The following is a 22,913-nucleotide window of genomic DNA, read 5'->3' on the forward strand; positions in this document are numbered from 1 at the left end:
GCAACATGCTCCCTGATTTTAAACCATATTATAAAGCTATAGCAATCAAAACAGTATGGTACTGGCATTAAACAGACACACAGATCAACGGAATAGAGAAGAGAGCCCAGAAATAAATAAGCACATGGCAAATTAATCTATGATGATGAGGGGGGTTAGATGGGTGAAGGGAGTCAAAAGGTACAAACTTCCATTTATAAATAAGTCACCCTGCCAAGGCACTCCCTTCATGGAGTACCCTGGGAACCCCCAACCGATGACCCACCTCAGCTCCAGCCACCCTGCCAGGGCACCCCCTGCAAGCAGCACCCCAGGAACCCTAGACCCACGCCCTGCCTCTGCTCCAGCCACCCCCCTCCCCAGGGTGCCTCCTGTGCTGAGCACCCCAGGACATCCTGGCTTGTACTCACTTCAGCTTCAGCTATCCTGCCAGGGCACCCTCTGCATGGAGAGCCCCAGGACTGCCCCGGGCTGCACCTACTTCAGCTTCAGCTGTCCTGCCAGGGTGCCCTCTGTACAGAAAGCCCTACCTGAGGTTCTAGCCTATAGCGTCTACCACCAAATTTGTGAGAAGGCATTCAGATCAGTATTGACCAATAGAAATACGATGCGAACCCCAAATATGGGTTGCATATATAACTAAATTTTCTAGCAGACACATTAAAATCATTTTAAATAAATTTAATATTTAATTTAACCTATATATCCAAAATATCATTTTGATATATAACATAAAAATGACCGACTTTAGTTTCTGTTTGTCGTGCTGCATCTTCAAAACCCAATGTATGTGTTACACTTATAACACATCTCAACTCAGACTAACCTCTTTTTAACTGCTCAATAGCCACTTGTGGCTACTCTACTGTGTCGCCCTTAAATGATTCAACCAGGCAACTGTTAAGTCAATGCCAGTCTTGAGTTTTCCCAGCTGAGACCCAAACTTCACACTGTTAGAAAGTTGTCCCTGCCATGCTCTTTCTGAATTCTTGATACTCACAAAGTCTGTGAGTGTAACAAAATGATAACTAAGTTTGGGTGGCTTGTTATGTGCCAGCAGTAACTGGGATGCCAGTCTGAAAGTCTATAATTTATTTAAACGTTTTCCTAATTTAGGTGTTTTTCCCACTTCTTTTCAGGATTTTATTATAAACAATGCTATGATGAGTAATATAAGCTTTGTAAGCTAATCAAATTATTTCCTTGAGAGTGGATTTTCTGGGTCAATGGAAGCATACATTTAGATTGACATTCATGTTGTCAAACTGCTATCCAAAGCTTAACCAGTTTTCACTAATAACACCCATATGCCCAACGGTGCTACTAATTAATACTAACCATTTTTAGTTTCTTGAGTTGAATGTTTAGTTCCTTTCCCTTCTGTTCTATAAAATTCATAAATAATCTGGCTTTAGCTTATGTCTTAAACTACCACTGATATATTTGTATTATAAAAGATTGAAGTAATGCACAAACTATATAAAAGGGGCCCTACACCACTATATAATTTGGCTTTTTTCCCACTTAAAGTCTTGGTTATCTTTCTGTGTCGGTTAAAAAATTAACCCATTAAGTGTTTATTGATTGAATGATTGCCTTATAATTGCTATGTATTAAATTACTGCATGGTAGTCCAAAGAATGCATGTTATCTTAATTTAACCATTACCCTAGTGATAGATATTATGGTGACTCAAATTGTGCATTACTATAGTGCTCTAAAGACTGCCTTTACTCTTTATTGGATTTTAAGAAGTAGAAATGTTAAGTCAAAGAGTAGAAGCTTTCTAAAAGTTGGCAGATACAGTCAAATTATGCTTCTCATCACCAAACACTTCATTAATTCACAATTCCTTCAACAATATGTAAGTGTGCCTATTTTCTTGCACCCTCAAAAGTACAAAATATTTTCTATCTTATTAATTTTTGCCAAAAATGACAAAAAAAAATCTGATCATTTTAATTCACATTTCTCTAAAGCTGGTTATTTCTTTTGGACTATTTATATTTCCTTTTTCTGACAACTGTACATTCATATTCCAAGCTATTTCTCCACTGGGATTTTTATATTATTTTTATGTACCTTTATGAACCCTTTAGATATTCTAAGTATTGTTTGTTATTTATGATGGTGATAATATTCTCTCCAAGTCTGGCTCTTTGTATTTTAACACCATGAAGCCTATGGTCATACAAAAGCTTTTACTTTTTATGTGGTTATTTATTTTATTTTTATGGCTTCTGAATTTTCTTATTTAGAAAGACAACTAGGTTTAACTATGTTAAATTATACATTAATGTATATGCGATTAAATATTTCAAAAGAAAAGTCAAAGTAAAAATTTCACTTCATCATACCAATAAAAACATTCTTCTCAAAGATAAAAAACTTTTGGACTTTATTTTACTAGATCTTTTTGAATACATAGGATATATACATATAAACAAAATAGCTTCATTTCTTAAAATGTAAATTGGACCACAATATGTAGATTTTCTGCAACTTACTTTTTTTTAACTGGAACAAGATATCATGGGATATTTCTATGGCTCTCTACAGAGCTCTACTTCATTCTTTTTACTTGCTACATAGTGTTCTATAGTAACTATTTCCATATTGATAAACATTTAGGTTCTTCAAATATTTCACTAATACAAACCATACGACAGTGAACATCCTCACAAGTGAGAAGTTCTCCAGGATAGAGGTACACAGACTATTTTTGTTAAGTGTGTGATTTGTCGAATGTCTCCCCTTTGACGGTCAAAAAGAATAATTACTTTTGCCTGATTTACCACACTAATTACATTTGATGGCTCTTTCTTTGTTATGCAATTTCTTATGTTGTTTAAGGGCTGAACTCTGAGGAAAAGCCTTCCCACATGCATTACATTCATAAGGTTTTTCTCCGGTATGGATTCTCTGATGTTCCACGAGGCCAGAGCTATGTCTGAAGGATTTCCCACATTTCTTACAGTGATAGGGCTTTTCTCCAGTATGAATTCTCTGATGTCCAATAAGGGTTGAGCTCTTCGTAAAGACTTTCCCACAGTCATTACATTGATAGGGTTTATTTCCACTATGAGTTTTCTGATGTCCAGCAAAGGATGAGCTATACCTGAAAGATTTTCCACACTTACTACAGTGATAGGGTTTCTCTCCGGTATGCATTCTTTGATGACTAACAAGTGTTGAGCTCTTCCTAAAGGTTTTTCCACATTCATTACATTGATATGGTTTCTCACCAGTATGGATTTTCAGATGTTCCAACACAGTTGAGTTATCCCTAAAAGCTTTCCCACATTCCTTACATGTAAAAGGCTTCTCTCCACTATGTATTCTCTCATGACGAGTAAGGGCTACATTCTGAGCAAAGGCTTTCCCACAGTCATTACATTTGTAGGGCTTCTGACCGGTATGAATTCTCTGATGACGTAAAAGGATAGAGTTCTTTCCAAAAGCTTTTCCACATTCATTACATTTATGAGGTTTCTCTCTAGAATGAATTTTCTGATGATTAACAAATGTTGAGTGCTTCTTAAGGAATTTCCCACATTCAATACATCTATAGGGTTGCTTGCCTGTGTGGATTTTACGATGATTTAAAAGGGATGAGCTGCTCATAAAGGCTATCCCACATTCATTACATTTATGGGGTTTCTCACCAGTATGATTTCTCTGGTGGCTAATAAAGGAGGAACTATATTTGAAGACTTTCCCACATTCCTCACATTTATAATGTGTCTTCTCTGCGGAACTTCTGCCCTCCCAGTCCAGGCCTCTCTCCATCATGTCAATTTTTGTTTGTTCTCCCAGATCAGATCCTTCGGAGGTATTTTGCTTTAGGGTGGACACCTTTGTTTCAAACCAGTACTCCTGGACTGAAAAAAATTTTTTTAATTCAAACACTCTCTATGTTGAAATACTCAAAGTGTGAGCTGCACAGGATAAGAATAATGTTCTCTTCTACACAAGTAAGGGTTATGTAAAATTAATTCATCCCACTTGTGACTCTTGCTAAGAAAAGATGGCAAGACTAAAGATAACAGTTAAGTAGGTGTCTAAAGAAATGGCAGGAAGTTATATTATAAACTTTGTATTTAAAGAACGCAAAGAGCATCTAAGAAGTTGGCAAGTTAGGAAGGCAACACAGAACCCGCCCCTCCAAAAATAGATGAGAATGTGAGAATACACACAAATTTGGAGAGAAAACCAAGTATCACAAAGCAAACCATGATTGCTAGCACAGAATCCTGTAGGGTAGTACATGTGAGAACATTTTAATGTCTCCAAGAACTTAAGGATAACATTTCATTGTGAGAATTTAACAGAGAACCAATATTTAATGTATCAGAGAAAAACCAGACAAAACATTTAAGGAACCAAAACAGTTCTCAGGCCTAAAAGATTCTAGACTTTAATCTAAGTTTTTAACATACCTAATAAAGAACATACCAAATTGTCACTTTTTTGTTGTTGTTGTTACAAAGTACACACACAAGACCCAAGAGAAAATATGCAAGATGATTCTGACAAGCAGATGCCAGAAAACTAATGAAGCCATATTTGTGATAAATCAACAATCAATGATCAATTCTTTTACTGAATGAATTTTTCTTATATACAGATATAGATATATACACACATACACATATATTTATATTTTTATTATTTGTATTTATATTTATTATGATTCCATATATCAGATACTAGAGCTAAGATTTATTTTTTTAGGAAAATGCAAGAAATGAAGCCTGGTGAGTAACAGCCCAGATCCTTCAGATGGCCTTTAAAGGGATATACATTTAATGTATAATGGTTAAACTAGAGAAAATTTCAAGATACTGATTGTAAAGGTAGGTAGAGGCAAATTAGTCATATGAAGAGAAATGCAAGTATATGGACATCTGTTTTATGACAAAGGTAGTTTGCAGAGCAGTGAGGAGCATTGGTACTTTTTTGGGAGAGTTAAACATGAACGCTACCTCTTACCATGCACAAAAAATCAGTTTCAAAAGTATGATAAATCTAAAAGGCAAACAATAAAGCTCCTAGAAGTTAACATAGAAGAATGTTTTCATGAACTTGGGGAAAGATTTATTAAAAAGGACACAAAAAGCACTGTCAAGAAAGGGAAAGATTGATAAACTAGAGATCATTAAAATTAAAACTTCTATTCATCAAAAGACCATTAATAATGAAAAGCAGAGAGAAGGGTGATACTGCATATGTAATCAACAAAGGGCTCTCTGAATAGATATTTCGTGAAAGATGATATATAATGGCCAATAAACATTTGCAAATGCCCTCAACCTCATTAGATATCAGGGATAAGGATATTAAAACCACATGAGATACACAACACACCCAAAGAATGGCTAACTTCAAAAGACCGACAATATCAAGCACTGGTAAGGATACGGAAAAATGAGTACTCTCACACACTGATGGTAGAAATATAAATGGTACAAACCTTTAAAAAACTATTTGGCATTATGTAGTAAAGTTGAATATATGCATATCCTATAAAATAGAAAATCCACTCCTAAGTATGTGCCCAGAAGAAATGTATCTACATGTGAACCAAAAGATAACCCATAAAATTGTTCACAGCATCTCTAATATTAGTCAAAACCTGGAAATATCCCAAATATCCATCCAAATATATGCAATAAGCTATGGTATAGCAATACAATGAATGAAATACTCCATTTCATTTCATGTTTTCAAAGCATGGTCCCCAGTCCAGTAGCATTAGCATCAGCATCACCTGGGAACTTGGTAAAAATTTTCAGTTCACTCTAAACCAAATAAATAAAAAACTCTGAGGGCTGGGCCTGGTAATTGTACTTAAGCATGCATTCTGATGAATGCTAAATTTTTAAGAATCCTTGGTCTACACAAAGGACAATGAATGAAAATGGCCAAATAAACTTCAGTGTTAGTCTGGGTGGGGAGGGGTTAGGGCAGGGGAACATGGCTAATGATTGGGAGGGATCAGCATGTTATTTAGTAGTATTCCCAGGGTTCTTTTCCTTGACCTGAGTGTTGGTTACATAGTATTCGATTTAAAAATACTATACTAATTTAGGGGTGCTTAGGTGGCTCAGTCAGTTAAAAGCGTCCAACTCTAGATTTCGGCTCAGGTCATGATCTCATGGTCATGAGGTCGAGCTCTGCATCGTAACCAAGAGGCATTTGATACAATTCAACATCGTACTTATTTTAAAATAAATAATTTCTTAATGAAAGAGGTGAATTAAATTTTTTTAATGTTTATTTTTTATTTTTTGAAAGAAAGAGAGACAGAGACAGAGCACAAGTGGGGGAGGGGCGGAGAAAGAGGGAGACACAGAATCTGAAGTGAGATCCAGGTTCTGAGCTGTCAGCACAAAGGGCTCGAACCCACGAACTGTGAGATCGTGACCTGAGCTGAAGTCGCACACTTAACTGACTGAGCCACCCAGGTGCCCCGAAAGAGGTGAATTAAATACTTACTACATAATAACATTCAGGTTTAACCAGCTAAATGGGAGAATCCTAGACACAATCCTATTAGAGACACGAAAAGACTACCATATCCATCATTACCATTATTGTTGACAATACAAAAACAAGTCGATATAAAACAAACTTTAAAAAAACACATGCTCGACTACACTCCTGATAAGAGAAATGCAAACTAAAATTACAATAAAATTAAAGTTTTTAACTATCAGTTTGGCAATGATCAAAAAGTATAAGACACTGTTGACAAGGTATGATCAGATTGGCATCCATACATTGTCATTAGGAGTATAAATGTATATAATCTCTATGGATACTGGTAATATTCACTGAATTTAAAAATATACTTACCCTTTCACCTACAAATTCTTCTAGAATTTATCCTATAGATTTACTTGTACTTGAGAGAACTGATGTGTATAAAGATAATCACTGCATCATTCATAGTTATTATGTCCATCAACAGGGAACTGATAACATAAGTTACAGTACATCCATAAAATGAAACACTGTATACCCATTAAGAATAAAACAGCACTCGGGGCGCCTGGGTGGCTCAGTCGGTTAAGCGTCCGACTTCGGCTCAGGTCATGATCTCACAGTCCGTGAGTTCGAGCCCCGCGTCGGGCTCTGTGCTGACAGTTCAGAGCCTGGAGCCTGTTTCTGATTCTGTGTCTCCCTCTCTCTCTGCCCCTCCCCTATTCATGCTCTGTCTCTCTCTGTCTCAAAAATAAATAAACGTTAAAAAAATTAAAAAAAAAAAAAAGAATAAAACAGCACTCTAAATGATGTAGCTATTTGAAATGATTTCCAAGATATTACAAAAGATACACAATACTGTACTACCATGTGCTTTAAAAAAAAAAAGGAATACATGTATATTCTTGCAAAGCACACATTATATCTAGAAATTTCCACAAGAAATTTATATAAGAATGCCTCCAGAGAGAGGAACTGGATGATTAAGAAAGGTATGTGAAGGGAATGCGTGGGTAGCTCAGTTGGTTAAGCATCTGACTCTTGATTTCGGCTCAGGTCATGATCCCAGGATCATAGGATCAAGCCTCACATTAGGCTCTGGGCTGACAGTGTGGAGCCTGCTTGGGATTCATTCTCATTCTCTCTCTCTCTCTCTCTCTCTCTCTCAAAAATAAATAAACTTAAAAAAATAAATAAATAAAGGTATGTGAAGAAGACTGCATACAATTTGAACCATCTGAATTTTGTACCATATGTATTTCTAAAAACTAAAAGAGTAGAATATGCAGAAAAGGAGGATGAACTGTGAAACATGGAAGGGTTGTGAAATCTTTGTCTAAAGATTTATTAGTCTTCCAAATGGATGGAAGAAATATCAAAGGAAACATTGCTAGTTTTTACTACATCTAAATTCTAAACATCTTATTTCAAAAAATACCAAAATTAAAACAGAAAGAACAAAGAATAAGGAAGACTGAGTTACTACTACTACTGAATTACTCAATAAGGAATCTACACAAAAATTTAGAGGGAAAGGGGGTGCCTGGGTGGCTCAGCCGGTTAAGCGACTAACTTCAGCTCAGGTCATGATCTCCTGGTTTGTGAATTTGAGCCCCACATCAGGCTCCTCAATGACGGTGCAGAGCCTGCTTGGGATTCTCTCTCTCTCCCTCTCTCTCTGCCTTTCCCCCATTTGTGCTTTCTCTCTCTTTCAAAATAAATAAATAAAACTTTTAAAATTTTAGGAGAAAAAAATTAAACATAGTAAGAACAAAAGAATTACTGAAAAGCGTTAAAAAACAAAACAAAACAAAACAGGGGCACCTGGGTAGCTCACTCAGCTAAACACTCAACTCTTGATTTCAGCTCAGGTCATAATTTCACAGTTCATGAGATCAAACCCTGAGTTGGTCTCTGCTCTGGCAGCATGGAGCCTGCTTGGGGTTCTCTCTCTCCTTCTCTCTCTGCCCTTCTCCTGCTCACACACACATGTTCCCTCTTCCTCTCTCTCTCTCTCTCGCTCTCTCTCAAAATAAATAAAAAAACATTAAAAAAAACCCAGGTTAAACAAATTATATATATCACTGGTATTTTCCATGAAATATAATTATAAAAGTTTCTCTGAAGATGATATAGGCAAAATGACAGAGTTTTTAAAAAAGGAATACTAGCAAGATAAATGTTGTAGGTGAGAGAAACATCATGTTTAAAGACTTTGAAATGAATTATGATGCAAAGAAAGCGACTTACAGAAATTTATGCAAAGTATACATAGAAAAAAGATGAGAGCCAAGAGCAAAGGATAACAGAGACATTTTAAAAGGGGAGAAAATGCTTCCCCATCAACTTGTTTGCTAAAAATAGTAATTATCTGATAGTTAGGAAACTATGCTTACACTTGGAATCTGCCACTGCCACTATATGATTAAAGATAATGGATATTAAAACCAGAAAAGGATATACAGTCATTTATTAAGCTAACCATGAGAGAATTTGAAAGGAATTGAAAATGGACAGAAGATAGAAACAAAGTACAGCCCGACAAGTGCCTGAAAACAGGGAGGGAGAAAAAAAACACATGAAGAGACTGAGGATTTCAGGCGAGAAGTCATGGGCCTGAGGCCCTCGAGAAGGGAGCAGCTCTCCACAGGCACGGATAGAATGAGGAGAAAAATGGCAAGTCATTTGACGCAGCGATGACATTAAGAGGAGGAAAGCGGTGTCAAGTTACCCCACGAGGCTGCACAGACACGCGCCCTCTGAGGTGAGCCTCGTGACCAACAAGTCCTCCTCACCACTCTGTGCGCTGAGCTGCTGCTTGAAATGGCCCCGCCTCACTCACCTGAACAAGTACCTGATGGAACTTGCTGTACTTCCATCCATGGCTCTGACCCTTGCTCCAACTGGGTGATTAGTTTGGGTTTGGAAGAGAGGAGCCCTGTTCATAGAAAAACACAAAAGGAATGTGACTATGGTCATGAGCACAAGCAGTCATCCCAGACCTCAGTCTCAGGAAGGTTTCCACATCAGAGAGGCCTAGAGGGTGGTATGAGGATGTCCAAATCATGTCCAAATCATGCTAGTTATAGAAAGGTAGGAGGGAAGGTCAGTTAGAAAACCAGGCCTCCTTGAGGATGAGAATTCCTATTGTTGGTGGCAGACAAATCCTGAGATGGAAAATTTAGAAAACTGGGCTAGACAACACACATAGCTGCCATCTTAAACTCTGTATGGCTCGGACTTTCTGAGAGATGGGACTGTGTATAAACTCCAGCCTCTAAATCCATGCTAAAAACAAACAAAACTTCCTATTTACGATTTAAATACCCCAAATCATTTACCCTGTGAAAACACACAGTTGCCCAGGAAATCAATTTTGAATTAAAAAGACATCCTTACCCACTGACACCAGATTCCCATAGTTTTCCAGCATCACATCCTTGTACAGGGCCCGCTGAGCAGCATCCAGGTGTTTCCATTCAATGTGGGTAAAGGCCACAGCCACATCCCCAAATGTCAGTGATCCCTGCAAAGTCAAACCCAATTCTTCTCACCAAGGAATGTTTATACCCTGAAGTAGGGAACCAGGAAGTCCTCATCAGAAAAGGAGAGCAACACCTTCAAGGCCAGCTTCTGATACTTCAGCTTGTTTATGCAGAGGGAAGTGGAACACAGTTAACAAAAGGACCAAGGGGGAAAGTAAATGACAAGCTCAGGAAGCAGACTTGCTACCCAGGAACAAAAAATCAAAAGAAGCTGGAAAATCCAGCCAGGAATAAGAGGAGGTCATGGCCCCTCATTTCAACCACACTGCCCTCCTCACGTTCTTCCAACACGCCTATCATGCTCCCTCCTCTGGGCCTGGCATTTGCTCATTCCTCACTTCATAGGTCTTTGCTTAAATGTCACCTCCTCAGAATGTTCTTCGCTTTTCTCCCATCCTCTACCACTCTCCATCCTATGTCCCACTTCACTCTCTTCACAGGATTTCTCACTACTTGGCAGGACTAGATTTATCATCTATAATGTGAGCTCCAGGAGCTTAGGGACCACTTGGGTCACTGTTGTCCCCCTCGCCTAAAATACTGCCTGGAACATAGAAGTGTTCAAGGATTTGTCAGTCAATAAATAAATAGAAACTCCAAAAGGCATGCAAAATGATAGTGGATTTATCCTAGAATTTACTAGGAAATAATATATATTTGTCAATTGCCTTTCACAGCAATAGCAACTTAGTATGTACCACGCACAGTGCTAAGCCCCAAGATAAACACCATCTCTCTGCATTTCTGCCATGATGGTCTATAAAGTAAATCTATTTTATAGCTAAAGATACTAAGGCTCAGAGAGTTGAAAGAACTTGTTCAAATTCACAGGGCTGGTTGACTACAGAATAAAAAGGAGCTTTAAAAAGTGATAGTGAGGGGCGCCTGGGTGGCGCAGTTGGTTAAGCGTCCGACTTCAGCCAGGTCACGATCTCGCGGTCCGGGAGTTCGAGCCCCGCGTCAGGCTCTGGGCTGATGGCTCAGAGCCTGGAGCCTGTTTCCGATTCTGTGTCTCCCTCTCTCTCTGCCCCTCCCCCGTTCATGCTCTGTCTCTCTCTGTCCCAAAAAGAAATAAATGTTGAGAAAAAAAAAAAAAGTGATAGACTATGGAGCAAATAGGAAGATATTTCATAACATATTAATATGTCATAACATATTAAAACATATTAAAAGGAAAAAATGGATAAGCCTAAAAAATACTTATACAAAAGTGTTTCAAATGAAATAATTTGATTTGTTAGTGCAATAGGAATATGGATCATCTTTAATTTTTAAAATTTTCCTTTACTCTTAATTTGTATAATAGTCAAGTAGGTCTTACTTCCTTTCAAAATGCTAATTTACTTCCTGTCAACTTCTCAAAATTCTTCAAAACCCAGTTTTCTCCAGCATACAGGCAAACTCCAGCCTGGCATTCTAGATCCCAAATGTTTCCAAATTTCTCTGGAACCCGTGTTCATGGTTCAGATATAATGGCTTCACTCATCTTATAGCCTTCCCCTAGTCACCCCACCTTCTGCAATTATGCAAACTTAATTTAATCTTCAGGAAGAACTAAACACACCCTGAAGACTGCTCTGACCCCTGAACATCAAGAGAGCACTACCATCATTGTGTCATATCTATCAGCCTCTGTCCTTGTATGATGTGTCTGTCCTTCATCTTCTGCGAGGCGGCAAACTCACTGAGACAATGGCTATTCCTTACCTACAAAGTACTCTTCAGTTTCAAGCACTCTAGAAAGCATGGGTAGCAATCATCTATTTAGTGAATGACTCTGTAATGTGTAGAGAGGACATGAAGGGACAACAGTGGGGAGAGGGGTCCTTTCTCCGCAGCGCTGCACCTATCCAGGATTGGCTCAGGGAACCTAATTTGGTCCATACACAGGGCAGAGCACCTTCCAGACAAGCATAAACCCAGCTTCACTTTGAAAGAGTGGCAATTCCTCAGGAAAAGTTAAAACCAAACTTGCCTGGATCTGGGCTCTTGGTAGCCTTGGGGCCATCTGTCTCCTGAACTGTTCTCCCAGGCAAGGGCAAAGAATCCTGAATAAGCCAATCTGGGAAAGAAGAAAGGAAATATGAGGAAGTCCCTCCATGTCCTAAACTAGCTAGAACTTGCTCTCTGCAAGCTGAACAGACCAGTCTTCCACCCTCCCTACTCCGCACAAAGGTGGGTAGACAGGTGAAGGTGGTTAAGATCAGGACTGGCTGCCTGGAGTCCGGCCGGGCAGCAAGCTCCAAGCCAAGCTCTGGCTGTCAGTCAGGAACCTTCGCCAAAACGGGTGGAAAGTCTCGTCGGTGACTCGATCTCTGGGCCTCAGGGCAAGCCCTTAAACTCTCAGGCGCCGGATTGGGGCGGCCATTCAACACAGTACGGCTCATCTGGGTGGGGCCCCGGCCACATCTGCCTGTCCCCTCGTAAACCGGCTCCTTTCTCGGCCCGCCCTGGGGAAAAGAGGGGCGCACCAGGTCTCAGTGCCTGCCTGGCGGCCGCCGTTCCAAAACGGCGCTGGACGTGCTGGCCTACGAGGCTGCGCGCGCTGAAGAACTGCGACCACCCAAAGCGGTACTGGTCTCCGAGACCCGCGAGCAGGCAGGAACCTCGCTCTACTCACACGGAGGCCGGCAGGGCCGGAAACGGAAGCGGCCGCGGAGCCCCTGGGAAATGTAGTCTCGGATGCAGTCAGAGCTCAGGGTCTCCATCGTATGCCTATGTTGGCATCTTTGGAGAGCTTTGAAAAGTAATGGGGCCATGGTCCCAGCTCCAGAGATTCCGGATTTATGCTCTAGGTATAGTCCTGGCATTGGGATTTTTTAAAGTTCCCAAGTGATTCTGATGTGCAGCCAAGATTGGTACCCAATGCTAGAAACTAATGCAAATCTGTAAGGCATATTTTATGTTACTTTGGGGCAGCTATTTATGATTGATTTGTTCACCTATTGGTTTCAGAGTAATGCTGTTTTGATTTCAAGTTAAAAAAAAAAAAGCATGTTAGAAAAGCAGAGCACCCAAAACACTAAGATTTTTCTATTTGCTAGCATAGAAGATGGAACAAGATTGGATCCGTTTTTTAAAACTGTGGTTTTTGGGGGGTGCCTGGGTGGCTCAGTCGGTTGAGCATCTGACTTCGGCTCAGGTCATGATCTCACGGCTGCAGAGTTCAAGCCCCGCGCCAGGCTCTGTGCTGACCGCTCAGAGCCTGGAGCATGCTTCAGATTCTGTGTCTCCCTCTCTCTGCCCCTAACCCACTCACATTCTGTCTCTGTCTCTCTCAAAAATAAATAAACATTAAAAAAAATTTTTTTTAATTTAAAAAATAATAATAAATAAAAAATAAAACTTTTTTTCAGGGCACCTGGGTGGCTCAGCTAGTTGAGCGTGTGACTTTGGCTCAGGTCATGATCTCATGGTTCATGAGTTCAAACCCCACAATGATTTGCTGCTGTCAGCACAGAGCCTGCTTCCCATCCTCTGTCCCCTCTCTCTCTGCCTCTCACCTGCTTGTGTACTTTCTCTCAAAAATAAATAAAACACTAAAAAAATAAATGGATACAAATGTGTTATTTTCTAGAAAAAAAAATCCTCCTTATACACTCCAGGAATTGGACAGATTAGGAAGGAAAAATGTATCTCTTTTGTTCAGTTAGGACTTCTTATTTGAAAGACTATTTCTCAGAATGGGGCAGTTATTTACTGAATTAATAGTGATTAACCAATGCCCTGCTAAGTGCCACTCACTAGTCTAGATGCTAAGGACAGAGCACTTGACAAGGCCTCCCTCCTTAACCAAACTTTGGTCAGGGTCTTCTCAATCCTCTTCTCAATAAGGCCTTGTCTTTGGCCTAATGAGCCCAATTTTAGCAAAGGATCCCACTAAACCAGTTCATCAAGAATTCCCCCACCCTTGGATCCAATCAAGCTTCTTTTCCCCCATCCTTGATACCTAACCCAATTCTGCTCTGGCCTCCCCCCACCTTGATACCTAATTTCTTCCTAGAAATTTTCCATTTACTCCCTCACCCTATCAGTTGGCTATAAAACCCCATTTGACCCTGTTGTGTTGGGAGTTAAGTTCAAGCTCTCTCCCATATTGCAATGCAATGAAATCTTAAATAAACCCTTCTTTTCAATTCAATAAGTGTCAGTATAATTTCTCTTTGATGCAGTAAACAAAATAAACAATGTCTCTCCCCTCAAAGATCTTACATTCAGATGGGCATCAGGAAGAGAGAGATCCAACAAAATCAGGGTAAAGAGGTTGGAAGAGGATTCTTATTTAAAATAGAGCTGTAAGGATTGGCACCTTTGATAAGAGATCATATGTTCAGAAGTCTGAAGGAAATGAGGTAACAAGAAGGAGTATACCTGTGGGAAGTCAGATAAAACAGCAGATGCAAAACCCCTACAGAATATGCTTCATTTATTTGAGGAACAGCAAAAGGCCAATGTGCTTAGAACACTAAAAACATAGGTAAAAGCTAGAACACGGGTGTGATGATTCATTACATGTGTCAACTTGGTTGGGCTAAAGGGCACACAGACAGCCGGTAAGACATTAATTCTTGGTGTGTCTGTGATAGCGTTTCCAGAAAACAGTAGCATTTGAATCAGCAGACTGAGTAAAGAAGATCCACCTTTACTAATATGGGCAGGCATCATCCCATCCTTTGAGAGCCCAGGTGAACAAAAAGGGGAAGGATGAATTCTCTCTTTCTTCTTGAGCTGAGGCGTCCATCTTCTCTTGTCCTCAGACGTCAGAGCTTCTGGTTCTTAGACCTTCAGACTCTGGGACTTCCTCCAGCACACCACCCCCTCCCTTCTCAGGCCTTCAGCCATTGGTTCCACTGGTTCTTGGGCCTTCAGACATAGACTGAATTACAACGCCAGCTTTCCCAGTTCTCCAGCTTGCAAGTGGCAGATCATGGGACTTCTCAGCCTCTATAACCACATAAGCCAACTAATTAATTAAATACACATACTATCATTCTATTTCTCTGGAACACCCTAATACAATGTTGGTCCATTTAGTCCACTGCAAGGATATTGGCTCTAATTTTGAATGATATAAGCCATCAGAATGTGGGGAAATGGGAAGCCTCATTGTTGGTAGGATCATAAAATGGTGTGGCCACTTTGGAAAATAGTTTGGCAGCTCCTCAAAACCTTAAATATGGAGTTACCATGTCATTCAGTGATGCCATTCCTAGACACCTACCAAAGAGAAATGAAAATATACATCCACACAAAAACTTGTACACACGTGTTCACAGCAGTGTTATTCATAAGAGCCAAAAGTGAAACAGCACAAATGTCCATCAACTGGCAAATGGATAAAAAGTGTGGTATATCCAAACAATGGAATGATATGTGGCAACAAAAAGGAATGAAGTAGTGATATATGCTACATAATTGATGAACTTTGAAAATAATACTAAGTTAAAAAAAAAAAAAAGATAGTCACAAAATACAATGCAATTCCATTTATACAAAATGTCCAAAAAAAGGCAACTTCATAGAGACAGAAAATATATTAATAGTTGCCAGTGGATGGAGGGAAGGAGGTATGGGGAATGACTGTTAATGGGTATGAAGTGATGGGGGGGTGATGTTTAAAATTAAATAGTAATTGGGGCGCCTGGGTGGCTCAGTTGGTTAAGCGTCTGACTTCAGCTCAGGTCATGATCTCACGGTCCGTGAGTTCGAGCCCCGCGTTGGGCTCTGGGCTGATGGCTCAGAGCCTGGAGCCTGCTTCCAATTCTGTGTCTCCCTCTCTCTCTGCCCCTCCCCCGTTCATGCTCTGTCTCTCTCTGTCTCAAAAATAAATAAACATTAAAAAAAAATTTTTTTTAATAATAAAAATAATAAATAAAATTAAATAGTAATTATATTAGTTTCCTAGGACTATCATAACAAAGTACCACAAACTTAAGCAATAGAAGTTCATTTTCTCAGTCTGAAGGCTAAAAGCTCATTATCAAGCGAGGCTGGTTCCTTCTGAGACTGGGTAAAATCCTTCCTTGACTCTCCCTACCTTCCTGTGGTTGCTGTCAATCCTTTGCATTTCGTGGCTTGAATACTCCTGTGTGTGTCTGTCTTCATATGGTATTTCCTCTTATAAGGATAGCTAGTTATATGGGATTAGAGCCCACCCTAATGACCTCATCTTAACTTGATTATATCTACAAGAACCCTATTTCCAAATAAGGTTACATTCTGGAGTACTGGGCATTAGGACTTCAAGTATGAAGGGTGTGGGGGAGGACACAATTCACCACATAAAGCTTAGTTTTATGTTTTATGCTTTGTTCCTTAATGGTTTGCCTTTAATACCTCTAATTTATTTTTAATAAAGTTCATATATTATAAAAGAAAGGATCTAAATTTGTCTCAAATGATTGCATAATTTTTTCAACACCTTTCACTGAAAAGTCTACTCTTTCCTCCAGCAAATCAAATGTCATCATTATCTTATGCCACACTATAGTGTCTCCCAAACACAAGTTTGGGGGATTTCTTAATCTGTGCTGTTTTTCAGAAGCACAGGGCTCAGATAAACTTCAACACTCTCACTATTAATAGGAAGCGGTTAAATAAGTTATAGTAAATCCAAATGAAAGATTACTAGGCAACCATTAAAAATTTCAATGTGGATATAAACATATGTTACATAAATGTGCTGACAAAATTGGGGGGGCCTGGGGTTTTTTTAATTGAAGTAAAGTTGACACACAATGTTACATTCATTTCAGGTGTACAACACAGTGATTCAACAACTACCCATTATGCCATGCTCACCACAAGTAGCTACCATCTGTCACCATACAACTATTATAATACCATTGACTATATTCCCTGTGCTGTACCTTTTACCCTCGTGATTTATGGACGAAATACTGTGAGTGAAAAAAAATCAGTTTCTAAAAGAGCCTATGTGGCATAATCCCATTTAAGTATCACATAACAATGACATAATGCCAGAAACATGCTCAGCAAGGGCCTACTGTAAAGTATGATTCAACTCATGCCAAGAACCATGCTAAACCTTCTACTTGAATCATTTCATGTAATACTCAAAGCAACCCTATGAGGTAGGTGCTATTACTATTCTCAACAGAAAAAACTTTTTGTTCTAGAAATTTCAAAATATGCACAACATGGGAATAATATAGCCTCCAAGTATCCATAACCCAGATTCACAAATATTGAGATCATGCCTGTTTTAGTTTATCTGTCAATCTCTCCTCGCCTTTTACTGAACTATTTAATCTACAAATAATCAAGTATATATCTTACCTAAGGGCATTTTATTTTTTACATTGTATCATTATTACACTTAAAAAATAAATAATAATTTGAGAGATTGAATATACACATGGACAATAGAAAGACCATATATAAAAACAATCTGCATGGGGCACCTGGGTGGCTCAGTCGGTTAAGCGTCCGACTTTGGCTCAGGTCATGATCTCGTGGTTTGTGAGTTCGAGCCCCGCGTTGGGTTCTGTGCTGTCAGCTCGGATCCTGGAGCCTGCTTCCGATTCTGTGTCTCCCCCTCTCTCTCTGCCCCTCCCCTGCTCACACTCTGTCTCTCTCTCTCCTTCAAAAATAAACATTAAAAAAAAAAATTAAATAAGTAAATAAATAAATAAATAAATAAATAAATAAATAAATAAATAAAAACAATCTGCAGCAACCAGCTCAGGAAACCAACCCATAATCTACGATAACTAGGCCAGGAAGCCAGTCTGCTTGTAGGCTGACTTGTAAGAAGTCAGAATATCATCTCTAGCAATCAGCCCGGGCAGCCAAACTATCAATCATCCCCAAACAGTCAGGCCTTGATTAATAACTGACAATATCCCTAAGTTTTGTCCCCACTTCCAATTTAGGATCAGAGAAAGCCAAATATGCTCCCCTAACCAATCACATAGGATGCCCTCTTCTACTTAGCCACCTCCAGTTTCCCTGCAATCAGGGCATACCCAAAGCCTTCCTTTTTTCCACTCTAAAGCTTTATCACTCCACTGCCTTTGAATCACAGCCAAAATGCAAGGGATAGTAGCTGACCACCTTGCCATAGCATGCTTATTCTCATTTGGTTGGTCTTCACTTTTTCCACAAATTCTTTATATCTAATATCCAGTCCAAATTCAAATCTTTGTAAGTGTCCCATAGATTTATTTTGTGTCTAGTTTGTTTGATTCAAACGGGAACCCTTCAAGCCAGGCCTGGGTCCTTACAACTTGATGGTAGTAGTCTTTGGAACTTTCTTGCTCTCTGGCAGACAAGTTGTTCCAGGCTTGCTCTATGCTTTGTCATGAACCAGCCATTTCTCCAAAGAGCCCTGGCTTTTTCAGTTTCCTGCAGTCTTTTGGAGTCACCTACAAACTGGAGCTTGTGAAAGAGCCTGTGGAACCTCAGGCCAGTTTCATTGGTATCCTCAGCTTCTTGCTGATGGTTCCGCTCAGAGTGGAGGTCTCTTCTTGGAGGACGGTATTATTTGGTGGCATTTTCTGTGTTCTAGGTTCCAGAACTCTCACGACCTTGGAACAGCTGCTGAAGCCTGATGGTGATTCGACCCACCTCTTCTAGGATCCGTGGGGATCCCCTGATCTTGGTTTTGTTGAAGATACTGTCCAACGGGATGTTTCTCCTGCTATCCTAGTGACTCAGTCCATTTTTGTGAGTGATTTGGGGAATTCAAAAACTGCGGCCATAAGGATCTTGTCCTGCTCCTCGTTTAACAGATGAGAAATGTTTAGAGAAGCTAAATAATGTGGCCTCAGTGTGCTCATCTGCAAAAACGTTAATAATCTCTGCTCGCCTACCTCCCACGACTGTTATGAGAATTAAATGATATAAAAGAAGTGAAAAGTCAGAAATTCAAGGAGAGGGATGCCACAGAACACAAGGGCAGAAATTCCTGGAACAGCGCCTCCACCTGAAGGACATGTCTCTAGTGTCTGGGGCCACCTAAAGGTCAAAACTGAGAATAACAGTTACATTAACTTTTACCGCCTGCATTGTGATGTACACCTTCCATGCCTTATTCCATGTAGTTCTCACAACAGCCTGAAAGGGACAGGTTTCCTGAGCCTCATTTTACAGAGGAGGAAATCCAGGCTTGGTGACACTGATAAACTTGCTCGTGATGCCAGTTTTCTGGTGGCAGAGCCTGTATTTACACCCAGGCTATCTGACTCCACAGCCCCTGCCTTTAGCTGCTCTGCTCTGGAGCCTGAAGGGGAGAAGGTGTGGGTTTTCACCGAAATGAGGGAAAGACAGAAGACAGAGGAGAAGGTGAGCCAGGTTATTGAGCTATTGAGAAGCCTGTGCAGCTATTCTCAATATCCTGTTTCACTGAGGTAGGTGACTAAGCTGAAAGCCAGGCTAGCACATTTTTGGGGGTAGCCTCCCAGATTGCAATTGTCCCCTTAGAGTCTTTCAAGGCATTCTTGGAAATATGCCACTCTTCTAGGGTTTCCAGATAAAATTCAGGATGCCCAGCAGCGTCTGAATTTCAGACAAACATTACAAAGAACACACATCTAAACAAAAAAATAAGGCCATTCATTCATTGCGTATCTGAAATTCAAATTGAGCTGGGCATCCTGTATTTTCATTTGCCAAATCTGGCAACCCAACTCTGCCCACCCCACACAGATTTTTTTCTTTTACATTTCTATCATCCTAATACAACATCTAAAAAGCCACAATTTTTTGGTTTAAAGATTTTTAGACCTTTCGGGATACCCTGTGATGCACTTAACCTTAGTTTGGGGGGGACGCTCCTTAAGATGTTATCTACTCATTAGTATCCTTAGTTGGCAGTGGCCGACATCTTAAAGAAAGTCAACAGGTAGAATCTGAAGAAAGGTGAAAGCACAGCAATAACAATCAGGATGAAGAGGCTGCTGGGGGAGGAGAGAGGATTCATAATGCTGAAAACCACTAAAACCCTCACCCCCAGTGCTGGTGGAGCCCTGTGGAGCAACAGCATTGTATGTGACAAGGTACACAGAATATACTCACTGAATGCTTTTGAATGAGTAAGCGCAGGAATGATGCTGAGGTGCATCTAGTAGCAGGAACACTATAATGATAAGTGTCTACCCCTGAATCCCTAGCAAGGCAGCACCAAGAGCCCTTCAGTACTAGGCAGGACTAACTTCCCTCCTCTCCCCTTCCTGCTTGTCTGAGGGCACTTGACCAATTCTCTCCTTTTCTCTGGGCCTCAATTCCCAGTCTGAAAAGTGAAGAAGGCTGGATGAGACCCTCCTTATCACCCTCTTCATTTGTATGGTTCACATTTGAGCACATTCCAGGGACAGCCTGGGAAACAGAACTGGACATATTCTTAGAACTTGTAGGAATCTGGAAGGAGGCAGCTCTGTGTTCCCCTGTTCTAGCCAGGAGCCAACCTGGCTGGGCTCAAATCCACACAGGAGCCCTGACCTCCCTTTTCCAGCTCCTGCAGTGATTTCTGCAGCTTTCCTAGGAGTCCACTATGACTGGACCTGCATGTACCACCATTTCTATGTTGGGTTGATCCCTCAGCAGGCTGAACTGGTGAGGCAGGGCCCAAGGGGTCCAACAGAAGTTCCTTTCCTCATCTCTATTCTGGCCTATTCCATTTGTGATCCCCTGAAAAGATGAGGTGACAGACAAATGTGCTATAGTGAACGTGTGCCCAATTCAATATCCAAGGTGCTGAGTTTCAGTCACTCAAATGGCTCTGCCATTTACCACCAGCAGGATCTTGGGCAAGTCACTGTCCCTTTCTCGCTCATCCTCTGTGCTTTCAATTTAAAAATAAGTGAGCAGGGGCACCTGAGTGTCTCAGTCAGTTGAGCATCCGACTTTGGCTCAGGTCATGATCTCACGGCTCATGAATCCGAGCCCTGCATCAGGCTCTGTGCTGACAGCTCAGAGCCTGGAGCCTGCTTCAAATTCTGTGTCTCCCTCTCTCCCTGCCTCTCCCCTACTTATACTGTGTCTCTGTCAAAAATAAATAAATATTAAAAATTTTTTTCTTAAATAATAAATAAAACAGGGTTGTTAACAGGCAATGATAAACATTGGGCCCTGAGCCCAGTGCAGGGCATCCAGGAGGAAATCAGTAAATGGAAGTCCCTCCACCTTTCTTTCTGTGTGTCTCCCAAGGGCTCTCCAGCTGAGGCCTACAGACTGATGTGCTCCCTGGCCTGTGCTCCTCCAGGTCCCAAGACCACAATAAGCAGAAGATGCAGACCCCAAATGAAGACCTCTCAAGCTTCTTCCCAGAGCATCTGGCCCTGGCCACATGGAGGACTTAGCTGGGCCTCAATGGCCTCAGGGGGCCATACCATAACTGCCCTTCTCTGGGGTCAGGGATGGAATCAGCTAAGGAGAGATGGCAAAAGGGTACTGGATAGGGGTGGGGCAAGACTAAAGTAAGATTGAAAAAAAAAAAAAAGTACCATTAGATACATCCACATAGCAGATCGTTTGACTTGGAAAACAGATACGAACATTCCTGTGAGCCTCAGCCACACTATTTAGGTAAAAAAAACTCCTTACTATATTATGAGTCCCCTAAACAGGGCTCAAGAAGGACTTCTACTAACAAGTCTGCATTCATAAATGTGACAACTTGGAAGCACTGAACAAGCTCCCTGAAAACCACAAACTACAAAAACAAAAACAAAAAAATAAAATGATCTGAAGAGTCATGTGACTATTAAAGAAACTTAACTTGGGGCGCCTGGGTGGCGCAGTCGGTTAAGTGTCCGACTTCAGCCAGGTCACGATCTCGCGGTCCGTGAGTTCGAGCCCCGCGTCAGGCTCTGGGCTGATGGCTCAGAGCCTGGAGCCTGTTTCCGATTCTGTGTCTCCCTCTCTCTCTGCCCCTCCCCCGTGCATGCTCTGTCTCTCTCTGTCCCAAAAATAAAACGTTGAAAAAAAATTAAAAAAAAAAAAAAAGAAACTTAACTTGTAATTTAAAATAAAAGGAAATCTCCAGGCTTACATTGTTTCACTGGAGAAGTCTATCAAACATTTAAAGAGGAATTAACATAAATTTTATGCAATCTCTTCCAAAAAATAAAACAAGAGGAACTATTATTTCCCAGCTCACTTTGTGAGGCCATAATTAGCCTGATAACCAAAACCAGACAGCATCAAAACAAAACAAAACAAGGGCACCTAGGCTCAGTCAGGTAAGCATCCGACTTCGGCTAGGTCATGATCTCATGGTTTGTGAGATGATCTCATGGTCAGCACAGAGCCTCCTTTGGATCCTCTGTGTCCCTTCCTCTTTTTGCCCCTCCTCCACTTACACTCTCTCAAAAATAAACAAACATTAAAAAAAAAAAAAAAACTACAAACCAATATCTCATTAATTTAGATGTAAAAATACTCAACGAAATATTATCAAATCAAATCCAGCAAAATAATAAGAGGATTACACACCTCAGCCAAGTGGAATTTATTCTACATATGCAAGATTGGTTCAATACTTGAAAACCCATTAGTATATAATCTACCATATCAATACTAAAGAAGAAAAATATTAAGATCATATCAATTGATATAAGAAAAAGCATTACATAAAATCCACCAACTACTCATGGTAACAATGCTAAGCAAACTATGAATAGAAAGGAATTTCCTCAAATTGATAAAGACCTAAAGTAACACCAAAGTTAATGTTAAAAGTTCAAATGCTTTCTCCCTAAGTGTGTGTGTGTGGGGGGGGGGGACAAACAAGGATGTCTATTCTCATCAGCTTGTTCATCGTAGTGCTGGAAATTCTAGCTCATGCAATAGGTCAGAAAAAACATAAAGGAAATATAGATTGGAAATAAAGAAGGTAAACGATCTCTAATTGTAGATGAC

General features: G+C 40.2%; 1 protein-coding gene across 1 annotated transcript; it reads right to left on the reverse strand.

Moving 5' to 3' along the window:
• Positions 1 to 2,368: 2,368 nt before the first annotated feature.
• On the reverse strand, positions 2,369 to 12,649 carry ZNF485 (zinc finger protein 485). The gene is made up of 4 exons (XM_025918118.2): positions 12,007 to 12,649; positions 9,886 to 10,012; positions 9,329 to 9,424; positions 2,369 to 3,881 (listed from the first exon to the last, which is right to left on the reverse strand). The coding sequence occupies exons 1-4, from the start codon at positions 12,130 to 12,132 to the stop codon at positions 2,800 to 2,802; spliced, it is 1,431 nt and encodes a 476-aa protein (XP_025773903.2). The 5' UTR covers positions 12,133 to 12,649; the 3' UTR covers positions 2,369 to 2,799.
• Positions 12,650 to 22,913: the final 10,264 nt, after the last annotated feature.

Source organism: Puma concolor, chromosome D2 (genome assembly GCF_028749965.1).
Source record: "Puma concolor isolate L17-30 chromosome D2, mPumCon1.1.hap2, whole genome shotgun sequence".
NCBI lineage: Eukaryota > Metazoa > Chordata > Mammalia > Carnivora > Felidae > Puma > Puma concolor.

What these genes read in the sequence shown, in the direction of transcription:
- ZNF485 (XM_025918118.2), bottom strand. Translation starts at nt 12,132, where the DNA reads ATGGAGGGACTTCCTCATATTTCCTTTCTTCTTTCCCAGATTGGCTTA. An exon ending in TACCAAGAGCCCAGATCCAG is followed by an intron (nt 10,013 to 12,006) that starts GCAAGTTTGGTT and finishes TTGACTTTGCAG; the next exon opens with GGATCACTGACATTTGGGGA. An exon ending in TCCATCAGGTACTTGTTCAG is followed by an intron (nt 3,882 to 9,328) that starts GTGAGTGAGGCG and finishes AATTTTTTTCAG; the next exon opens with TCCAGGAGTACTGGTTTGAA.